Below are 22596 nucleotides of genomic sequence, written 5' to 3'. Positions count from 1 at the left end.
AATAAGTCTTCTCCCTCATGGACTGTCATTGGGATTAAATTACTATAGCATTATACATTATAATAACAAGGACATGGAATAAGTTAAAGCTCTTAAGCTACAACCTGCTTATGGGTTTCACTCAAAATGCACATTTGACCACACAAACCTTTGTTTAAATTACAATTTAAGGTCTTCCCGAACCTGTGACAAGCACCACCCAGTGCCAACATCAAGGAATTCCAGATGAACTATTGAAAAATATCAACAGGACTTGCCAAGTCCATTATGCATCCCATGACAACTCAACATGCTCTATGTCAAGGAATTTGTGCTTTTCACAGGCTTTGCAGATCTCTCAGCTTGATGTCTTTATATACAGTACATAAAACTTAGCAGTTGTTTAACAAACACCCTTCATTTTACAGGCGTAAGTTATGTGACTTACCAAGACTGGTGAATTACATCGCTTGGCCAGGTCAGGCGACACATGTTTCCAGTGCTGTTATTACTTCTGTTAAAGGGGACCAAGGAACTGGAGATAGGGTATGGTAGCATAATAATGAAAGAAACAACCCAAGTAGCAGATATTACTTTTAAAGCGTGAGACTTGGTCTGCCAGGCTCTGGACTTCAAAGGATTGCAGATAGCACTATATCTCTCCAAAGAAATAGCAACTAGGCTGAATGTGGACACGCTTACTGAGATACCTGGTGAGAAAGACAGAATCATTACTTAAAATAAAAAGACAGATATACAAGTTATGTATTAAGTTAACTCAATACATTCCTACTTCGGGAAAAAAAAAACTTGAAATATATATATACTGTATGTCAGCATGTGTTTATTTACGTATATATAACTGCTTGGTAAGCATTATACCTATGAATATTTGCAAGTAAATAAATAACAGCAAATGGAACAAAGTTATATGTTTGCACAGGTTAAAATGTCTAAAAGCAAATAAATGACCACAGCCAAAAGAAAAATACCCAGAAGTACTGAAATAAGATAATTGTTATTCTGTTTATACAAGTATTGATATTTACAAACTAGCACAATTTAAAAGAACTAGAAGCTAACCTTTGTGTCATTATAGTCTATAAAACAAATGTGTTGTGGACCCAGGTATAACTTCAGGTATGCAAATTTAATTTGTATTTTATGCAAACTTTTGGAAATATCTATATAAGGAAAGTTAAAAATGTAGACAGTGACAGCATATTTGTTAAAGTATAACTAGCATGGGTTTAGACAGAACTACAGTACAGTGAATAGAAAGGGCACTAAAGTATAGTTATGAGAACAAAACAGGTTAATGTCAGGCCCCTATGCAATATATGACGGTGTTAGGATTTTTTGGAGGCGAGTGGCAGAAAATGCCAAATTAACTTACTAGAGGAAAAAAAAAATGGTGAACTGGTGGTGTCATTCATTATAAAACCCTACTGACTTCAAACCAGAAGACAGGAACCTAATTTGCAGGATTATTAAAGACCTCACAAGGGCTTGCTTCACCTAGACAGCCTTACAGCAGAAGAGAATAGGCATCAGCCTCCAAAATAAACACCACAACCCCACTGTACACAAGTACATACATGGCATGAGCAGAAATCCAAACCACACTGGCTCACTATGTCTGAATACCACAGTGAACAACCAAGAGCCGCTCTAGAGTCTATATTTTTAACAATTACTGTAATTACCTTGATTAATGAAACTTTTGAAAATGAAAAACCTTTATAACAAAATCCATTATGGTACATATGCAAATTCAAGTACCAGTCCACCACAGCGCTTCGGTACTTACTGTGCAACTAACTTTTGCAGAAAATTATTATCTTGTTGATATCATGTGTATTGTTGAACAGGAAGTTATTATACTTGAGTGCTTAATTTTTTCACCTGTACTGTAGTTATATTAATATATTTCTCATAAAGTTCGAAATATAATCTGCTCAGTAAATCAGTATAACAGAAAGGAACACCTTTAGACACTAAAATGCAGATTGCAATAAGGGTAAAAGTAGGACAAAAAAATACAACAAATACAAGTCCTGGAACAAATCTACTGGGACAAAAACTCTTTACAGCTTACTTTGTATTTAACTCCTGTTCATTTATATGCCCCATGTCACTCCACATGCCAGTACTTGTAGGCCCTGAGAGAAAACTAAAGTTGTGCACAGCAATGGGTGCTGAGAAAATCCTGCAACTGAGGAAGAGTTGCATGAGTGGCTAATTACCAGTGCCAAAGGAGAAAAAAAGAAAAACGTTTAGTCTAATGAAAGAAAACAGTGGCTTTAAAACCTGACAGTTAACACATGAAGATCCTTTTCTAAAATTACAAGATGTTAAATGTGAGTTCCTAGAAAAATAAGTGCAGAATTTATAACATAACATTCTCAAACCCATATAATACAATTCAAGTTGATAAGAATCTGGAGCCTATCTGGACAGCACTGGGCACAACGCATGAACCCATTCTAGATTGGATTCTAATCCATCACAGGAACTAGTCACACAAGGCCAAACAAGAATTGCCAAATATCCTCTGATATGAAAAATAAGTGCTTGTCTGGGATAGTATGTCCTGTTTTATATGTACAGGTGCTGGTCATAAAATTAGAATATCATGACAAAGTTGATTTATTTCAGTAATTCCATTCAAAAAGTGAAACTTGTATATTCGATTCATTCATTACACACAGACTGATGTATTTCAAATGTTTATTTCTTTTAATGTTGATGATTATAACTGACAACTAATGAAAGTCCCAAATTCAGTATCTCGGAAAATTAGAATATTGTGAAAAGGTTCAATATTGAAGACACCTGGTGCCACACTCTAATCAGCTAATTAACTCAAAACACCTGCAAAAGCCTTTAACCCCTTAACCGCCCTCTGCCGGATATATCCGGCACCGTTGTTTTATTGCTAACGCCATACTGCCGGAATTATCCGGCACATTTGCCTGTGGTTATATGAATGCCTGGCAAGTAGTATAACTGACGGTTTGGCGTGGGTATTATTACTACGTTGTATTTCGACAAGTCTGTGGTTGTTTTGGCCGGTCATGTGACGTGATTCGCATGTAACAGCTGTGAATATGGCGAAACGTAAACTGACTTCAAGTGAGGCTTTGCAGGCGATTTTGGACAGTTCTGATCATGATTGTAGCAGTTCTGAAGAAGATTTTAGCGACAGTGATGAGCAGCAACGTGCGCTGCATGATACTGTGAATGAAGACGCATCGGATGACGGCGCCGAGTGGGTGTATCCCCAGTATCTCAGCTGGGCTGCTGCCCGTGGTGAACTACCTTTTCTGCATTCGTTTGAGGGAACGTGTGGCTTTATTGTTGATGTAAACAATTACACTGCTGAGCAGTTTTATGAGCTGTTTGTATCACCTGATTTGATCAGACATTTTGTTCATCAGACAAATCTGTATGCAGCACAGTTTATTGAGAAAAATCCCAATTTACCTCCACATTCCCGTGTTCGTGCTTGGTTTGACACTGATGAAAACGAAATGAAAAAATTCATTGGGATTTTGATGTTGATGGGAATAATCAGAAAACCAGATATTGAGATGTACTGGTCTACAGATCCTATGTATGCAACACCTATTTTTGCAGCTGTCATGACACGTAACCGATTCTCTTTGCTGCTGAAATTCTTTCATTTGAATGACAACAGAAACGAGCCAGATAAGAAAGATCCAAACCGCGACCACTTGTTCAAGCTACGTCCTTTGATTGATCATTTATTTGAAGCATTTCAGTTGCCCTACATGCCAGGACTGTCAGTTGCAGTTGATGAAAGTTTATTGTCGTGGAAGGGCCGCTTACAGTTTCGACAGTATCTACCATTGAAAAGGGCACGGTTTGGTATCAAGATGTTTTTCTTAGCTGAGAATTCAGGTTACATTTATAGATTTCGTGTATACACTGGCAACTTGCACAACATTTAGTGGTCAATACTGCTTGAATAAATGTAAAAAATGTAAAAAAAATGTAAAAAAGTAAAAAAACGAAAATTGTTCAGATTTCGTCTGGCTTGGGGAATATTTAGGGAGTTGGCGGTTAAAGGGTTAAATGGTCTCAGTCTAGTTCTGTAGGCTACACAATCATGGGGAAGACTGCTGACTTGACAGTTGTCCAAAAGACGACCATTGACACCTTGCACAAGGAGGGCAAGACACAAAAGGTCATTGCTAAAGAGGCTGGCTATTCACAGAACTCTGTGCCCAAGCATATTAATAGAGAAGGGAAGGACAAGATGTGGTAGAAAAAAGTGTATAAGCAATAGGGATAACCACACCCTGGAGAGGATTGTGAAACAAAACCCATTCAAAAATGTGGGGGAGATTCACAAAGAGTGGACTGCAGCTGGAGTCAGTGCTTCAAGAACCACCACGCACAGACGTATGCAAGACATGGGTTTCAGCTGCCGCATTCCTTGTGTCAAGCCACTCTTGAACAAGAGACAGCGTCAGAAGCGTCTCGCCTGGGCTAAAGACAAAAAGGACTGGACTGCTGCTTTCTGATGAAAGTAAATTTTGCATTTCCTTTGGAAATCAAGGTCCCAGAGTCTGGAGGAAGAGAGGAGAGGCACAGAATCCATGTTGCGCGAGATCCAGTGTAAAGTTTCCACAGTCAGTGATGATTTGGGGTGCCATGTCATCTGCTGGTGTTGGTTCATTGTGTTTTCTGAGGTCCAAGGTCAACGCAGCCATCTACCAGGAAGTTTTAGAGCACTTCATGCTTCCTGCTGCTGACAAACTTCATGGAGATGCAGATTTCATTTTCCAACAGAACCTGGCACCTGCACACAGTGCCAAAGCTACCAGTACCTGGTTTAAGGACCATGGTATCCCTGTTCTTGATTGGCCAGCAAACTCGCCTGACCTTTGGGGTATTGTGAAGAGGAAGATGCAATATGCCTGACCCAACAATTCAGAAGAGCTGAAGGCCACTATCAGAGCAACATGGGCTCTCATAACACCTGAGCAGTGCCACAGACTGATCGACTCCATGCCACGCTGCATTGCTGCAGTAATCCAGGCCAAAGGAGCCCCAACTAAATATTGAGTGCTGTACATGCTCATACTTTTCATGTTCATACCTTTCAGTTGGCCAACATTTCTAAAAATCCTTTTTTTGCATTGGTCTTAATTGATATTCTAATTTTCCGAGATACTGAATTTGGGACTTTCATTAGTTGTCAGTTATAATCATCAACATTAAAAGAAATAAACATTTGAAATACATCAGTCTGTGTGTAATGAATGAATCTAATATACAAGTTTCGCTTTTTGAATGGAATTACTGAAATAAATCAACTTTGTCATGATATTCTAATTTTATGACCAGCACCTGTATACTATTAGGCCCAAATGAGTAATAAATTGGAGCCCCCATGAAAAAGGGACAGACAGAAGTGAGACCTGGCTGGGAATAATCAACCCTCATGACTTCAATACCCCATTTTACCAATTATTGTTCACTGACAGTCCCATTGGGGTTTCCCACATGCAGAAATCAAACAGTAAGGGGCTGTCCTATCCCTTAGGTGGAATGAATGGTATGTGGGAGTTTGGAGGGGTGTTATACTGTGAGCAAGTAAATCGCTGAAACTCCAGTGGCAGAGATATGCTGCATTAGATGGTCTGTGATCCGGAAATTTCAAGGGATGCCTGACTATCAGAACAAGAAACAAGACAAAGAGGCCATGAAGGGGTAGCACGTTGACAAAAGGCCTTATTGCTAATAAAGAGCATTTTATGGTATCAAGATGTGAAAAACTGAACTTATGTCAGCCTTTTAAGATCAGCAAGAGGCCAGTTATTTGTTTTCCTGCTGGAGAACATGTTGACTTTTTAAGTGAAGCAACACAGACGCAATCTAAAACGTTTTAACTTTGAGGTCTTCAGAAGGCTCAAACATGTAGTGGTCTCAGTGGCCACCAGACATTAACCTGCCTTGGCGGCCTAAATTATCTACAGATTTGTCACTGATACTGGAAGTAGTTTCGAGACTCATCAAAGGTGACCATGGGAGGGGGTCTAAAGCTCCCTCAAGCTAATGGACATTAGAGTCAGGAGATGATTTGGGGGAAGGCTTATTCACAGGAGAAAGGAAGGCAAGTAATTGCAGTGGTGCATCTACAAAATACACAGTAATAAATGCACTCAGCTAATAGGTTGCTCTTTCCACTTTGGGTAGTTGCTGTGGAGAAAAGTGCAGTAGTTTAATTCAGTATATACTTAGTATGCTATAGTATATACTGTATTCTTAAATGTTATTAGCTTTAAATTCTGAAAAAAATGTTCATATGTTAACGTGGGAATATTAGAGACAATGCCACATTGAAAATATGAGAACCTCTGTAAAAACTTGGGGATTAAGCATAGCAGAGGAGGTTCCTGGAGAGCCGTTTCCCTCATTGCACAAAGGGGCATCCTGACCACCTACAGCATCGTCTCCTCAGCACTGGCTGAACTGCCCAATTATGTCCCCTATCTCTCTCTCTTATCTCACTTGGTTTTTCTTCCATTCATGCTTGATCTTGACCTCGATCTGCTCTTTCCTGTCCTAACTCATATCTTCTATATTCCTGTGAGTGTAGGTACACTGAATGATCTGCAGAGCACCAGTGACAGACAGCTGTGCCGACTGCTCTCCTGCACAAGAACAAGCAATTAGACAATTCCTCCATTAAGCACTTCATGGCTGCACATCTTTCCCACACACATCTGTACTCATGGAATCAAAGCTACAGTTAGATCGTGCCTTCGACAATGACTGCCCTGGGAGGATTACATAGACATAGATTTGTGGGAGGCAATCTTTCAGCTTATGAGTGATAAGACAAACAGGTATGTAATAAGGATGTGAATTTACATACTGTAGGGGCTCATGGAACATAAAATAGAGTGACATTTGTCATAAATAAGTATTTTATATTAATTTATGTGTGAAACCATTGCTTTGTGTATTTTTCGGAAAACTGGGTTTTGTGGAAAAATATTCAGCCCTGGTACAAAAAGGAAAAAAAGTAACAAGCCATAAAAGAGTTCAGGAATTCAGACCTTTTTATTTTGTCTTTTAAATTAGAATGGACCCCGCTTGAGTTTGGAGAGCAAGCTTGTTTAAAATGCAGCAGCTTACACTTTGAATTGTAAAAATAAAAGATGACGAATTTGAAATTGCTGCTTAGAAAAACAATAGGCTTTTTTTTAACATTAGAATTACCAGAGCTTACGAAAAAACTCATAAATCTGGCCCATCTTAAATCCCTTTGCACCTCTCCGTTAGCGTCTTTTGTCATCTAAATGTGTTGATAAGCCCAAGTAGCCTGGTATACCATCCCCCCTACCGCCTCAGAATGGGCAAAAAGTTCTCCCAGTTCCTGCCTTGATTGAATATCTGGGAGTGAGCTACCCAGAATTGTAAGGGGAAATAATTTGATGTGTGTTTTGTGTTTACAGCAGTCTATGTAAACACATCGTTAAACCAGAAACTTTTTTTAGTAATAAATAACAAAATGTAGACACGAACTGTATAATGTGTAAAGGCTGATGGCCAAATATCAAATAAACACTTTCACTTTTATTCTCTCAGTCACAATCACGATAGAACACCCACCCCCGCCTCACATCTGATGCGGTTACTTTTTATCTGAAACTAGGAATAACTGTAGATGTCAGTGGTGTTTTGAGACAATGGAACTGGAAATTCTCTGATCTTGTGGGATAAAAGCTGACACACAAACGCTGATGAATCTGCTTTCTTCGTATCTCACTGTCACTTGATTTTTTTTTTTATTCAGTTTCATGGAGTGTTCCTGCTCACGCTGAATTAGTATGCGCCTTATGGTCCATGATGTCAAAGCCGCAATGACAAAAAAACAGAGACATAGGTGTATATATGATATTTGGAATAACTCATTTTATGACCTTTATAGTACATTTCAGAAAACATTGTGGCACTGATGCAACATTATTCATATTATTCATATTCATTCACATGCCTTCTTGCGCTTGTAATCAGTGACCGTGTTTTTTTTTCCCCCAATCTTGCTAGTCTCCACGTTGCTGTATAGTGCTGTTTCTTTTGTACTCCAGAACATGCAGAGGAAAAAACAGTACAGAGAGGTCAGTTCCACGCTATATGCAATCATCAGATTCAAATGATAACAGATCCCACACATCCAAGGACTGTCCTTTCTACGTTTCTACGTTTACGACATGTGTACCTGTTGCAATGTACACACTCTGTGCTGTGGTTACTATTACACTGAAGGGGCTTCTAGTAAGAAGCGACAACTAAGTTCCTCTGCAAGGTGAGCAAAGAACATTCTTCTTTTCTCAGTGGCCCCCATGCATGCCTTTCACAGAGCATGTGCGTTCATCGCCACCAGGTCAAGCTTGTTATAGCACAAGCAACCGGCCACCTGCGTGTTCCTGCTTGCACTGAATAAGCTCACGCCTTCTGGTGCATGATGTCAACGCAGCAACGGGCAAAAAAAGAAAGAGACAAATATATGTGACATTTTGAAGAAATAATTTTATGACCTGAATAGTACCAATCAGAAAACATAGTCACACTAATGCAATGTTATTTGAAAACGAACAGCGTCAGATCAGCTGTAAATGTATGGCATTTCTAAAAGTTAGCTTTTTTTCTGTTTTATTCTCTCAGTCACATTCACGCTCTCCCTCCCCTCCCCCCTCCACCCCTTCTGTTCTGACTCTAACTAACAGCGCCAGTATAAATTCATACCTGATCTGACGGATTGGTTCTGGTAATTGTAGTGTTAAAGATTTGTACTGTGTTTATTATTTGTTGCTATGTGTCATACAGCATAAGTTTTGGTAAGAAACAAGTACTATATAATTAAAATGATAATCCATATTTTATAATTACACCTCAACAATTACGAATGTCTAGTTGATACACTGAACAAAAAAAACACAACTGTATAAATATAGTAAATGTATATTTTAACAGCAAAAAGCTGTAGTGCAATTAATGATTTTAAATGATTTAAAAATACACGTGCATGTATATTTACATTTAAGCAGCATTTAAATTGCCAGTATTAATTAATATATATGTATACAGTATATATGTTAACCTCTGCGCCACCATACCTCAAATAACAAAAGGCACAGATGGAACTAATACCACAAACAAAATACAACAAACTGCCACAAACTAGCAATAAATAAATGAATTATACATCATTGCGCTCTCAGAGTTCCATTCTTACGGCAAACATTGGCCATGCCACTTAGTGACGGCATGGGACTAACTCATTCATTTGTTTGATGTACATAATGTCTGTTTTGTTTCTGATTTATCTGTGCAGATACTTTTATCAAAAAGAAACAAAACACCTTGTAAATAGTAATACATATTTTGTTTTTATTATTTCATAAAATGTCTTGTGTTTTCTGATGAGGGTAGAGAAAAGACAATGGCTCCTTTAATGCTTGCTTTGGTATTGTAGCTAGGAAAAATGGATAATTTGCATGCATAATTAGCCATGCAATGCTGCCGCTGCAAGCACAGATCAGTAAAATGAGTGTGATTAGAGACTGGGGAAAAATATCATGCAGTACTATCAAGCACAATAGAACATTTGTTTCTTCCTTGTGTACTTGCAGCCCAACGACTGCCACAATCTTATAGTAAGCATGTGTGAAAATTGTGCACATAACTACTACAGCTCTGTGATGTCACACTGGCCTTGCAAACCATCATGGGGCACTTAGGAAAAAAAACGTTAGCCTAAGATGGACACATAGTGAATTTGCAGGGAAATGTTTCATTAACAAGGTCACTGGCAAACACAGCATATTCTCTGTAAAAAAACTGGCGAATTTCACCGATTACCACTACACAGTGTGGCCACCAGCTCCCCAAACCCAACACAGACAGACACTAGGGACAAGTCTTTGCAACACACACATCTTATTTAACTGTAGGAAACACTTTCCTATTGTTTCTCACCTTCACAGCACAGTCGCAGTATCAAGCATAGTCAATAACAGAAGTATACAGCATGTCTTCTCTTCCTTCTTGTCCTTCTGCCTCCAGTCCCCACAGCACCGCCTGGTGGCACCCACGACACCCTAAAGGGCTGAGTCACTGAACTCCAATTCCAATGAAGCTCTCCTACCTACCACCTATCGCTCTGGGGGAAAATAATGCCATGTGAACGTTCTCTCCTCCGGTCCTTCCAGTATGAAGGCACCCGCCAGGGAAGTGCCACGGCCATCAGCCACAACAGCAATAAAGCAAGTAAACAAAATTTTACATTCATGTATTGACTTCCTGAGGCTGCTTTGTTCACTCCATGGTCAAAGGGCACCAGAGTCTACCTTGGTACTAACAGGAAAATGGCAGGACCAACCCTTGGTGCCACTCCATTACAGTTGTTGAAAAGGTTATTTTTAAAAGTGTTCCTAATGAAGACTGATTGCAATACATTTTATTAAGTAAAATAATTTAAATGTGGTTGGATTATAAATGAAAGACTCTAAAAAGTCCATGATAAATTATGCTGCCAGTCAAGTTTATTCAAGCTAAGTTTATCTTGTAAACTTATATATGTGTTTTTAGTAGTATAATCCCACATGTTACCCTGGGATGTCTTGTTAAGAAAAGGAGTAATAATTCTTGGACAATACTTGTTAATTCATTTTTTATGTTAGGGAAAGCAACTGACCTGGAATTCATTCATGCTTCCTTTCAGCCTTATTTCTAGAAAAAAAAACTCATTTTATGCTGGTATTTTTTTTAAACCTGCATTTCTGTGTGGCAGATCCCTTCCAGTCCTCAATACATTCAGTAGGATATATAGTTGGTAAGTTCAGGTCATGGCAGAACCACTGAAGAATGTAAAGGCATACTACAGAGTTACTTTTTGCATGTACTTAAAAAGGCAGCCACCATGCAGCATTTGCAGATAAGCATAAATAAAATGACTGTAAAACTGTTATGCAGATAAGCATAAATATAAAGATTGTAAAACTGTTAAGATCGGTAAGGCACAAAATGCACTGAAGATGTATTTGGCAATGCTGAGGAACTTGCGAGTTTCATGTCTTTAGAGCACTGCCGCTAAACATTTGAGTACAATGAAGGGTTTTTGTTGTAGGTGCTTCGTGACATTACTATACATGATTAAAGAACACAGTGCATAAGATGCAGATTAAAGTAATGTCAATACAAAGAAGCAATAAATATGGCTAAATAAGTAATAGTATCAAATAAAAATATAAATGTCACATTATAAATATTCAACATGTACCAAACAGTACAAGTAACATCTGGATAATTCATTCATAGAATCAGTAGTGCTAAATGATCGGTTGTGTGGTTGTGCACAAAATGAAGTCTTGGTCATGGGTCAAGCAGATAACTCTGCCGTTTAATGCTTATTTATAAAAACTGTTTGCAAGTTTTGTCATTGACTGCTACAACATAGCTTACTGAATGGCAAGTGGGCAAACAGTTTGTTGTTTGGGTGTGTGGGGTCTGTGAAGATGGAATGTGCTTTGTTCAGACAATTCCTGCCATAAATGCCTTGTATGAATAGGAGTATGTACTCTGTGATGATGCTGTAGGGTTTTGCAGTCAGTAACAGTGAAGTTACAATACTTGACTGTGATGCAACTGGCCAGTATGTACAGATGCTAGTGAGTATTAGAGGAGCAGACTGAACTTTCTAAGACTTGTTTAAAAGTGAAGGTACTGCTGAGCCTTCTCGATAGGGTAAGTGGCATTGATGAACCAGAAGAGATTATCAGTGAAGTAGACTCTTAAGTATGTAAAGCTATTTTTTCTTTTTACAGCAGTTCCTTTAATGTAAATACAGTAGGTATATGACCCCTTCAGGTCCCCTGAAGTCCACACTACACTGTTTTTTCGTGTTGTAAGTATCATCAGACTGTTTCAGAATTCTCATCACTAAAACTATACTGAATACATGTGAAGTGTGCCTTTTTCTCTAATACACATTGTGTTATTTATTTATTTTTAGAAATGTTGCATATACTGCCTTACATATCCATTAGTCAAACAAACAGTTTTTTCATAAACTAATTTTATAACAAAACATTTATTAGACTTGTAGTTGGGCAGCATGGTGGCACAGTGGTAGCGCTGCTGCCTCGCAATAAGGAGACCCGAGTTCACTTCCTGGGTCCTCCCTGCATGGAGTTTGCATGTCCCTCCCGTGTCTGCATGGGTTTCCTCCCACAGTCCAAAGACATGCAGGGTTAGGTGGATTGGTGATCCTCAATTGTCCCTAGTGTGTGCTTGGTGTGTGTGTGCCCTGCTGTGGGCTGGCACCCTGCCTGGGGTTTGTTCCTGGCTTACGCCCTGTGTTGGCTGGGATTGGCTCCAGCAGAACCCCCCGTGAACCTGTGTTAGGATATAGCAGGTTGGACAATGATTGACTGACTGACTTGTAGTTGTACATATTTTTGTCCCTACTGTGAATGTATTGTTTTGGGTCTTGTTAAGATGTTGACATTTCTACATTAAGATAGCTACATAAGCATAGTGGATCTAAACCAGGGGTGTGCAATTAATTTTCCCAAGGGTGCACATGAGAAACTGGGACTGTTTTGGAGTGCCAGACCAATAGGCTAAAATCAATTCTGCTCCAAATTAATTTGATCTCTTTATAAAAAGCAGTAAATTGTATGCTTTTGATTAGCTGCTACTGTTAAGAGTAGATGTTATGATTACACTATGAAAATGTGGAACAGTTATAGTAAAAACACCAACATTATATCACTATTTTATCAACATTCTCAAAAACAATTTTGAAATTGTCCATGTTTTTGCAGTATTTCAAAGACCAGCATTAAATTAACTTTATAGAAAAAACTAGTAAGTGCTATTACAATTTTTTGTAGTCTAATTTCCTCATGTGCTGTTTTTCAGTTATTTCTTTGTTCAGTGAAAGAAATCTAGTCTGTCTTGGCTTGCATAAGTGCACTGAAGTCAGGCTGAATGTCTGAGGTGGATATGTGAAGGAAAGCTGACAGGTGATCATCAGTGAGAGAGGATCTGTATCTGTATTTGTTAAATTGAATCACTGAGAATATTTGTTCACATATGCAGGTAGATCCAAAGAGATAAAACATCTTCTGAGCATGCCTCCCCATGTTTGGAAAGTTCTCATCTGTGAGAGAAGACTAAAAATCCAAAAGTGATACTGACTTAAAGTGCTGTGCCAGTAGTGTATCAGACTGCAGGTCAATGAGTTTGAGTTGAACATCACTGGGTGCATTATCCACAATGCAAGTGAAGGGAGAAGAAATCATGTGCATTTCACTCTTAACTGTTCCGAAGTTTTCAAATGTCCTCGAAAACTCACCATGCAGTGCATCTAACATAGATGACTTCCCTGTGGAGCTGATCAGCTGATGGTGTGCCCTTTTTCAGCATTGGCATGTAGGTGAGAATGTTGCCCTACAAATGGCTTGAAAGAAAATGCAGCCTTCATCAGGCTATACATTTCATGTGCAAAGAAGTGCTTGCCTTGCAGTTTATTATTAAGTTTATTCACTAATGCAGTCACATTAATAGCAAATGCAAGATCTGCCAACCAGTTGGCATCTGAGAGCTCTTGGATGTCCTTGCCTTTCTTCTCACAAAACTCTTGAATCTCTGCTCTCAGGTCCCATACTCTTTTAAGCATTTTGCCCAGGCTGAGCCATCTGACAACTGTGTGGTAGCCTATGCCACCATGTTCGGTTTCATGCTCCTCCAAAAGTGCAGTAAACTGTCTCTGATTCGATGCTTTTGCCCTGATGAAGTTAACTATTTTACTTACAACCTCAATAATATGGTTCATTTTTACCAATGACTTACACAACACCTTCTGATCTATTCTGGGTTCATTTCATTCATTTGTCTTGCATCCGCTTCAAAAGTCCGACATTTTTCCCCGTCAGATTTGAACAAACATCAATTGTTAACACCTGCCTTTTTTCAGTCCCAGCTTGTCAAAATATGCATTTACTTCCATGAACAAATCACTCCCTTTTGTTGTCCTTTTCATTGACCACATTGCTATCAGCTGCTTCACAATCTCAAAGTCTTTCCTTATCCCATATACAAAGATGGATAACTGGGATGTGACACAGACATCACAACTCTCGTCCACAGTCAAGGAGAAAAAGTCAAAATTGTCTGCTTTGTTTTGCAGCTGAAGCTCCAGATTTCCTGCTATGTCCCCAATCCTTCCCATTACGGTTCACTTGGAGAAAGGCACATTCTCAAATGCTTTTTATTTCTCAGGGCATATTAGCACTACAGAATCCCCCAAACACTTTTGAGAAACTCCCTATCAAAGAACAGCTTACTGTTTTTTGTGATTTTGTGGGATATCACAAAGCTGGTCTCAACTACTCCATCTCTTTACATGTAAAGCTTGGTAATAAGTCCTTGTTGCTTTTAGAGCTTAGCTAGCAAAGCTTCAGATATCTGTGCCAGATCTGCATCAGTCAAGTTCTTATATTTCTCTGCATATTTAGTCTTTTAATGGCGATTCAAACTGTAATCCTTAAACACAGTGATCTGTTCTCCACAAACTACGCACACAGCTTTATCTTTGACTTTAGTACATAAATACTTAGAAGTCCATGTCTTTTTAAAAACTCTACATTCTTTATTGATACTTCTTTTTTTAACGTGAGCTGACATACTTGATGGCTAACGGCTAACTGATCTAAACAGCTTTCAAGTCGCCCCTTGTCTCAATATCTTCACTAAATATTTGGACCCTGGACATTTTTTAAAAAATTGAAACACAATAAATACAGTAGGTCACTAGCACCATGTCCAGGGCTTGTTATTGTTTTGTGCTCAATGATGCCAAGGCATCCACTTGGTCCAGAAATCCAGAACTTGGTTATTGAGTTAAAAAAATGAACAGAAGAATAGATAAATACACATGAAATATAAAAAATAGTGGTTCTTATTGTCCTAGCTTGTAGATAATTTAGAAAAGCAATTCAAAATTCTACAGAACTACTTTTACAAGTAGCACAAGGGGCATCCTCCCATAGGCACCCACCATACCCAGGATATTTTTGGGATTATGAATAGCAACTGAAAGACAGGAGAGCCTGATTTTCTCTACTGGAATAGGAATAAACATTCATTTTTTGGATGCAGCCAGGTTGACAGGTTGCCCCATAATCTTGAGATACTGTATTTGAACAGAAGGTTTCTATAGCCGGATGCCCTTCCTGATGCCAAATTCTTTTACTCACCTTTTACAACATGCAAAAAGGATGGTAATTTAGTCTTACACCAGGTCACAGGAATTGCATGAGAAACCGATTAAGCTAGAAAAATAATTTACTCTGTTTAGAAAAAAAATAATAATCCAATCTGCAGGGAATGTAGAGGGAGTTTGGACATTGACACAGCTAGTATGTGTAGATTAAAGTCCATGAAATGTGCCTTATTAATAGTACACATAAATAACAGCATACTATATGCTGAAGCATGAAACTCCCAATGTAAAACGTCTGAGGTACAGACTTCCATCCATCCATCCATCCTTCCATTATCTAATCCGCTATATCCTAACTACAAGGGGGGTTCTGCTGGACTTACGTTTACTCAATTATGTTTACCTGTTTTGTAAATTGCTCTGGAAAAAAAGCATCTGCTAAGCAAATAATTGTAAATGTCCAGAAGCTTTATTTATAAAGCTTGCATACACATAAAATGAGGCTCAAAATGTATGTACTGTACATAAGTCCTGGTAAATTGGCCGATCACATAATCTAATCTTTTTCAGCCCCTGCTTTTTTAATCTTTACAGCAATTTAGTTGAGTGGTCCTTTACACAAGATATTACGTTAGTTGAGCCAGCACAGGTCATTTTTTTTTTTTTTTGTATTAAACCTCCTGCAGAGTAAGCAAAGAGCAGCCAATGCTTGTTTTTTTCAGACAGTTTAGCCTTTATGTTAAAGAAAGTGGAGTAATAATGGAGAAAATGGAATCAGAGAAGTTATCCTGTCCCTTTGGACAAATGGCAAGAAAAACTACTTTAATGAATTCAGACCTTTTTATTTTGTCCTTTAAATTAAAATGGACACCATTTCAGTTAGGACAGCAAGATTGTTTTAAGTGCAACAGCTTATATTTCTAATTGGAAAAAGAAAAAATAATTTGAAATTGCTGCTTAGTAATAGGCATGTTAGCTTAATAGTAAAATGTATCTTTTACTTATAAACCTGTTAAGCATGTCAGTCTTGTGTCTTCTTGATAAACAACTTACAAACATTTGATACATTTTCAGCTTTTTTAAAAATTTGTACTGTGCTTATTATTTACTTCTCTGTGTCATACAGTATATGTTTTGTTAAGAAACAAGTACTACATAATTAAAATGGTAATCCACATTTTATAATAAAGAAGAATTACGAATGTCTAACTGATACACTGAAGAAAAAACACACACCTGTATAAATATAGTACATGTATATTTTAACAGGAAAAAAGCTGGAGTGCATTACTGATTAAAAATGGTTAAAACTTATATAAGATGTATATATTTACATTTAAGCAGCTTTTAATTGCCAATATTAATTAATTGTGTGAGAACAGCTTGTAATTATGAAAAGGATTTCGTTTTCTTTTATGCCATATGTATTATGGATACATATTTTTGTACATATGTTATTAGTTAATGTATTTTAAGGAAATTTTATTTATTTTAGTATTTTTATGGTCTCTGAACAATAAGCCTACAGAATTTAATTTTGTTAATAAAACAGTTAACACCTGTCGTAGTATAATTAAATTATAAAAATACCAAAGATAACACTTTAATATTAAACATAAGGCTTCTATGGGTCTGGTTATTCAGGAGGCTAATGTAAAAAGTTTTTTAAAGGGATAAAGAAAAAAAAATTGGAACTGGTATCAGAATAAGCTGATCAAGTAACTTGAAATTAGTGATCAGTATTGGCCTTAAAAAAACCTGATTGAAGCATCCATACCATTAACTAACCAGCAAGGCACTACATCCAGTTTTCATATGGTGTGGGTACATATACATAAAGCATAACATGTTTTTGCCAGCATAAAAGATTAATATGCAGCCTTGTCAGGTTCTTCTAACGTAATCGGGAGCAATTTACTGCACTCAAATTGCAATAAGGGAACCTAGAAAGAACAAAGCTGCTTTTCTTAATAAATAGTTACATTCTATTAATCCACAAGTCATCCAAGATGTGACTGGCAAACACCGTGTCTCAGTGGTCTGGGTCAGCCCATGATTCATTTATTTTGAGGCAAAGTAGCTTAGACAAAAGTGATGGTGCTGTATGTGAAGGCTGGCTTGTTTTTAAGGTCACTGGCTGAGCCCTCAGTATGGCCAGCACTGTTCATTGTAACAGCAATCACGTCATTAAATGTGTCAGGTGATAGAGGCTACTTACACCTTTCCTGGAACCCCTGATCACAGAGGAGAGGTGCTATAATGCCATGCATGATCTTGCACTATCAGTTGCTGATAACAGCCAGATACTCCTAAATGTAGGTGGTGGGTCTCTACACGTAAAGACCGAAGTTGCTCTAACAGCCAATGAAGTTCTGCAGCATCGAGACTGCATATGTATGAAATTGATTAGCATGCTACATATATAGATGTTTCAGTGAGTTGTTCAAGGCATGTTCATGTACATACAGTACATTTACAAGATGATTGTAATTTATAAAGGATAAACTGTGTAGAAATGTGAAAACACCAGGTTTTATAAATCAGATTTTGTTTTGGTGTACATATATTTTTTGGCTCAAATTTACACAAAGTTTTTACAGTAAATGAGGCCCCAGTTCATTTGAGTTTCTGTCCTGCACCAACACACATTCCAAAGAACATACTCCAAACAAGAAAAATACTGGACAATGTAAACATTACAAAGATGCCAACACATCATGCTTAAGCAAATATCAACTTTTTACAGCTGAGACTGAAATAATAATTATGGACCTGAGTCACTCAAAGTCTTTTGCCAGAGTCTCACAGTAGTACTTCTGTATAATAATTGTCATCAGTGGTGTTTTTTGGTATTTAAATTCTTGTGGGGCCTTGCAGACCTGGGAGAGAAACACTGTCAGAAAGAGTAGAGCCATTCTAAGATGTTATGTGCAAGTGAGACTGACACAGAGAGATGATCAAGTAATTAAAGAGCAGAATTTACGAGACCCCTTTCAGTTCATAAATCCATTAGACTTGGTAAGTAGCTACTGGCTTGGATCAACTCAACTCACGAAGTTGCTGGAAAATGAGTGCAGATGGTGTTGCCTCTGAACCTTAGGGAGGGTTGTGAGGCAGAGCCAGAAGCAAGAATGTGATGGCTGGGGACCCAATAGAAAAAACATCATTGGAGCTGCAGAGACTAATCCATGGAGGTTTAGTCATGTTAAGAAGCAAGGGGCAGACTCAGCTTTTCACAATGTATTAGGATACCAACACCAATGTTGAGAAAATGTCACCCAAATAATGCCATAAAAAAAAAAACACACACAAAAGATCTATTAACATATTGTCATACATTACAACTACCAAAGGACAGTATTAACAGATATCTCAATATTAAGTATTCATAACAGAAAGTAGAAAACACACATAAATATTCATATATTTCAGATTTTGCTTGGTGGGCGAAGTGCTAGTTCATATTTTACCTAAGTAATTGACGTGATTCACAAGAAGGATGACAACTACTCCAAAACAGTGAGATGTACAAGTACACCTATGCTTTAAACAACTGTTCTTTCTCAGTTGTTCTTTTGACATCATTCTTACTAAAGGTGTTTCTAACTTGCTCAAAAAAAGCACGTTATTAGGAGTCAGTCTATATTAGTTCTAAAGGCTTAAACATTCCATCACTTTTGTAACTACTTTAATTTTTATTTCCACCATCTTTAAACATTAACTTTGTCAAAATGTTTCAACTGGTTATGTTTAATATTTTAGTTTATTAGGGTTATTGGTAGGTGTAAATCATTTTAATAATTTCTTTGGTTTACCATTTATTTCTGATTACAAATGGAGTACAATTCACCATTTGCATTTTTTTTCTAATTGTTGAGTAAATGCCCACTTTCAGTGTTTCTCCACCAAATCACTCTTCGTTTTTCCTCCAACCATGATATCTATTCATGACACTGAATACCAATAAAATAGTCTGTGATTTCAAAATAATGTTGCATTACTTTGTATAATTTTTGCTTGAACTGAACATAACTTGTTGTTATGAAGCCTGTTTTGGGAGGAGGCTCAGCTCTCTTCTGTTATGGATATTTACAACTTTGTCACATGAAAACATCACAAATATGCCAGAGCCAATGGAGAGTTTGCCTGGTGGAGCTGAGCCCAATGTTGTTGATGAGCTTCTACCTTCAAAATACATTAAATGCTTAAATACAGTACAGGTAAGAAAATCAATGTTTGTTATGCATGCTTTCATACTTTGTTATGTTTGATTGAGTGCTAAACAGATATAAAATATCCACTCTAGTATTTCTCTACTTTTTATATTTTGTATCATTAACACAGTTTTTGATGATAGTACAAGCACTATAATATGTGCCACATAATGTTTCATTGATTGTAAACCTAATTTAATTTTATATACAACTTGACCTGACTGGCCTTTGGTCCTCTTTTGTTAATTTTTAAAACTAAACTATTGATGGAGCATTTATTTTCCACTTTTTATTAATTATACCTGTACTATTCACTGCTTCGATTGTCTGAACTTGACTAATGTGTTTCAATGTGATTATTGTGTCTTTGAAAGTGCATGGTTTTATGTGCCATACATAGTTAAGCAATATAAAAATTCTTTGTTTTATTAGGATTTTATTTCACATAAGGATTTAATTGCGATTTTAAAAATCCCTTTGATTTATTGGGATTATTCATTTTCCTTTCCCATCAGAATTTAATTGTTAATGCAACTACAGTATATATGTCACTTTGTGCTTTCCAAAAAACTGCCAAAGACTGAGTCTTTCCAGATAACTTGAATGTAGCTAAGACATAACTCTAATATGCATAAATACTGTTTAAGAATATGCATATACAAAGTTTACTGCACACCATAAATAGTGCCTTTACATTTACTTTTTCTTTATTACCTCTTCCATCTGCAAGAACCATACATTTTCAGACTTTACTTACAGAAGGCCAGATCAGGTAGAATAAAGTTTTGGGGGCAACTTTTAAAATTAACAATGTACTAATAATTGAGGCAACTTTTTCAATCAAGTGAATTCTTAAAAATAAAATGAGTAAAAAAACATTTTGTATTACAATCTATGACAACCCAACATTGCTTCATTTATTTTCTTGCTAATTCTAGTCAGGACACTGAAAAATGAACACTCAGTACTCTTAATTTTTTATAACACCATGAATTCTGCTTTTTTGTGTACAATGAAAAAAGAAAGAGGCTAATTAAACTAAGACATGAATTGATGAAGACACACACTGTTATAAATGTTTCAGTCTTGTTCCTGTTTTGGGAACTTTGACAGAGTATGGGGAAGGGTCTGAAAGTGTCTACCAGCACATGACTCTGTCACACTGCAACTAAGTCCATGGTAGGGACATCTCCGCTCTATAAGGTGTATCCGAGGAAGGGTAACAGTGAAGAAAAAAACATCCACCGGGTTAATCTCAATGTAAAACTGACACTCACTGCAAAACATATTCCTTTCTGACCCTGATTACTTCTATACAGTATCATTTCTGGCCTCACCATGCTGAAAAATGTTGCCTGAAGTTTTAAGAAAGGCATTTTATAAACTTGAGCAGAAGGTATTGAAGTGTAATTAATTATTTTTACTTCTAACTTTTAATATCAAATTTATGAATACCTTTGATAAAATAGATTGTGGGCAATACTGAGGGTGTAGTGACAGAGGGGCAGAGTAGCCCAACAATGGAGATATTCTGAAAGTTCCTGTAGAGGAATACAGCAGTTTAGGATCATGTCTCTATTAAGCGTCAAAAGCAAACTTTTCCTCAGGATACTTGCCAGATGTATGGCAGAGTATCTCCTGAAGAATTGATACATTGATACCACAGTGCAGAATGGAGACACTGCAAAGGTTTCAAGGTGAGCATACAAGAGTGGTCACAAAGCTGATCGGAGAAGTACAATAAGGGGAGCCAGTGGATATGGCTCATTACTGCACAGGCTAATGGAGGTTGCCTTTAAAATTTCATAATGAGAATTACTTCCTGCGGTGGGTTGGCACCCTGCCCAGGATTGTTTCCTGCATTGTGCCCTGTGTTGGCTGGGATTGGCTCCAGCAGACCCCCGTGACCCTGTGTTCGGATTCAGCGGGTTGGAAAATGGATGGATGGATGGAATTACCTCAGGGGACAGTAATTCAGAGTGGCATCAGCTGGAAAGGGGAACTATTACTGGATGCACTGTGTCAGTGACCCTTCTTTATACTAGCCATGAACATGCTGGGCATATCACCTGAGGTGGACTGCAATGGTCACAAAATCTGAGCATTCAAGGTTGATTTGACAGTAACAAATACAGCCATGCGAGGATGTAGAAGGATCTTCCAGATTTTAGAGAGGCTTACTGTCTAGGCACGGATGCATTTTTAGACCAGACAAATCAAGATCTTTATTGCTTAGGATAGGAAGGTGGCTGACCATTAGTTTCACCATTGAAATCACCTTAATTCCAAAGCACTCAGAAAAGCCTTTGAAAACCATTGGAAAAAACTTTTCTTGTATTCTGAAAAATACAGAATCTATTCAGGAAGTATGGTGAAAACTGGATGAATAGCTAAAGGCAGTAGACAAGGTCTGAATATACCATATACCCTGTGGTTCCTTCTGATTTATAAAGTCACTCACATGATGGACAAGACTTTTGAGATGAAGATCAGCCAACACCTTCACAGATATTTGGGCCTCCCTCATGGCTTAAGCACTAATTATAATAATAATACATTTTATTTACATACGGTACCTTTCTAAGCACTCAAGGACACCGAACAAACAATAAATAAAAAAAAAACTCTATAAACAAAACTTAAAACATCAGAAAATATAAAAATTAAAACCAAACAAAGCCAATGTAATCATAAAGAAAAAGCCATTTTAAACAGATAGGTTTTAAGTTTACATTTGAAAGTTGAAAATGATTCAATATTTCTAAGCTCAGTAGGTAGTGAGTTCCAGACCTTGGGAGCAGAACAGCTGAATGCTCTGTTCCCCATGGTAGATAGATGGGCAAGAGGGACGGTCAGATGGATGGAGGAAGAGGATCTAAGGTTATGGGAAGGAATGGCAACATGAAGAAGGTCGGACAGATATGGAGGGGTGAGGAAATGAATGGCCTTACATGTTAACAGCTGAATTTTAAAATCAATTCGAAACTTAATCGGGAGCCAATGAAGCTGCTTCAAGACTGGAGTAATATGGTGAATAGAAGGGGTTCGAGTAATGATGTGAGCAGCAGAATTCTGGACTAGCTGGAGAGATTTATTAGAGAAAACAAAGAGAAGCGAATTGTAATAGTCCAG

The 22596-nt window shown here is 37.5% G+C and overlaps 1 protein-coding gene across 2 annotated transcripts in view; it reads right to left on the bottom strand.

Moving 5' to 3' along the window:
• The window catches only part of cckar (cholecystokinin A receptor), a 94702-nt gene that overhangs the window by 44546 nt on the left and 27560 nt on the right, over positions 1-22596 (bottom strand). For both annotated transcript variants that reach the window (XR_007935186.1, XM_028802008.2), the window contains exon 3: positions 428-689. Coding sequence is in view for 1 of the 2 variants with exons in the window: in XM_028802008.2 (XP_028657841.1) it covers positions 428-689 (262 nt within the window). In the remaining variant the exon portion in view is untranslated. The remainder of the gene's footprint in view (positions 1-427; positions 690-22596) is intronic.

The sequence above is a fragment of the Erpetoichthys calabaricus genome, chromosome 5 (genome assembly GCF_900747795.2).
Source record: "Erpetoichthys calabaricus chromosome 5, fErpCal1.3, whole genome shotgun sequence".
Classification (NCBI taxonomy): domain Eukaryota; kingdom Metazoa; phylum Chordata; class Cladistia; order Polypteriformes; family Polypteridae; genus Erpetoichthys; species Erpetoichthys calabaricus.
Note: the sequence above shows the minus strand (reverse complement) of the source record. Positions and strands in the feature narration are given on the sequence as shown.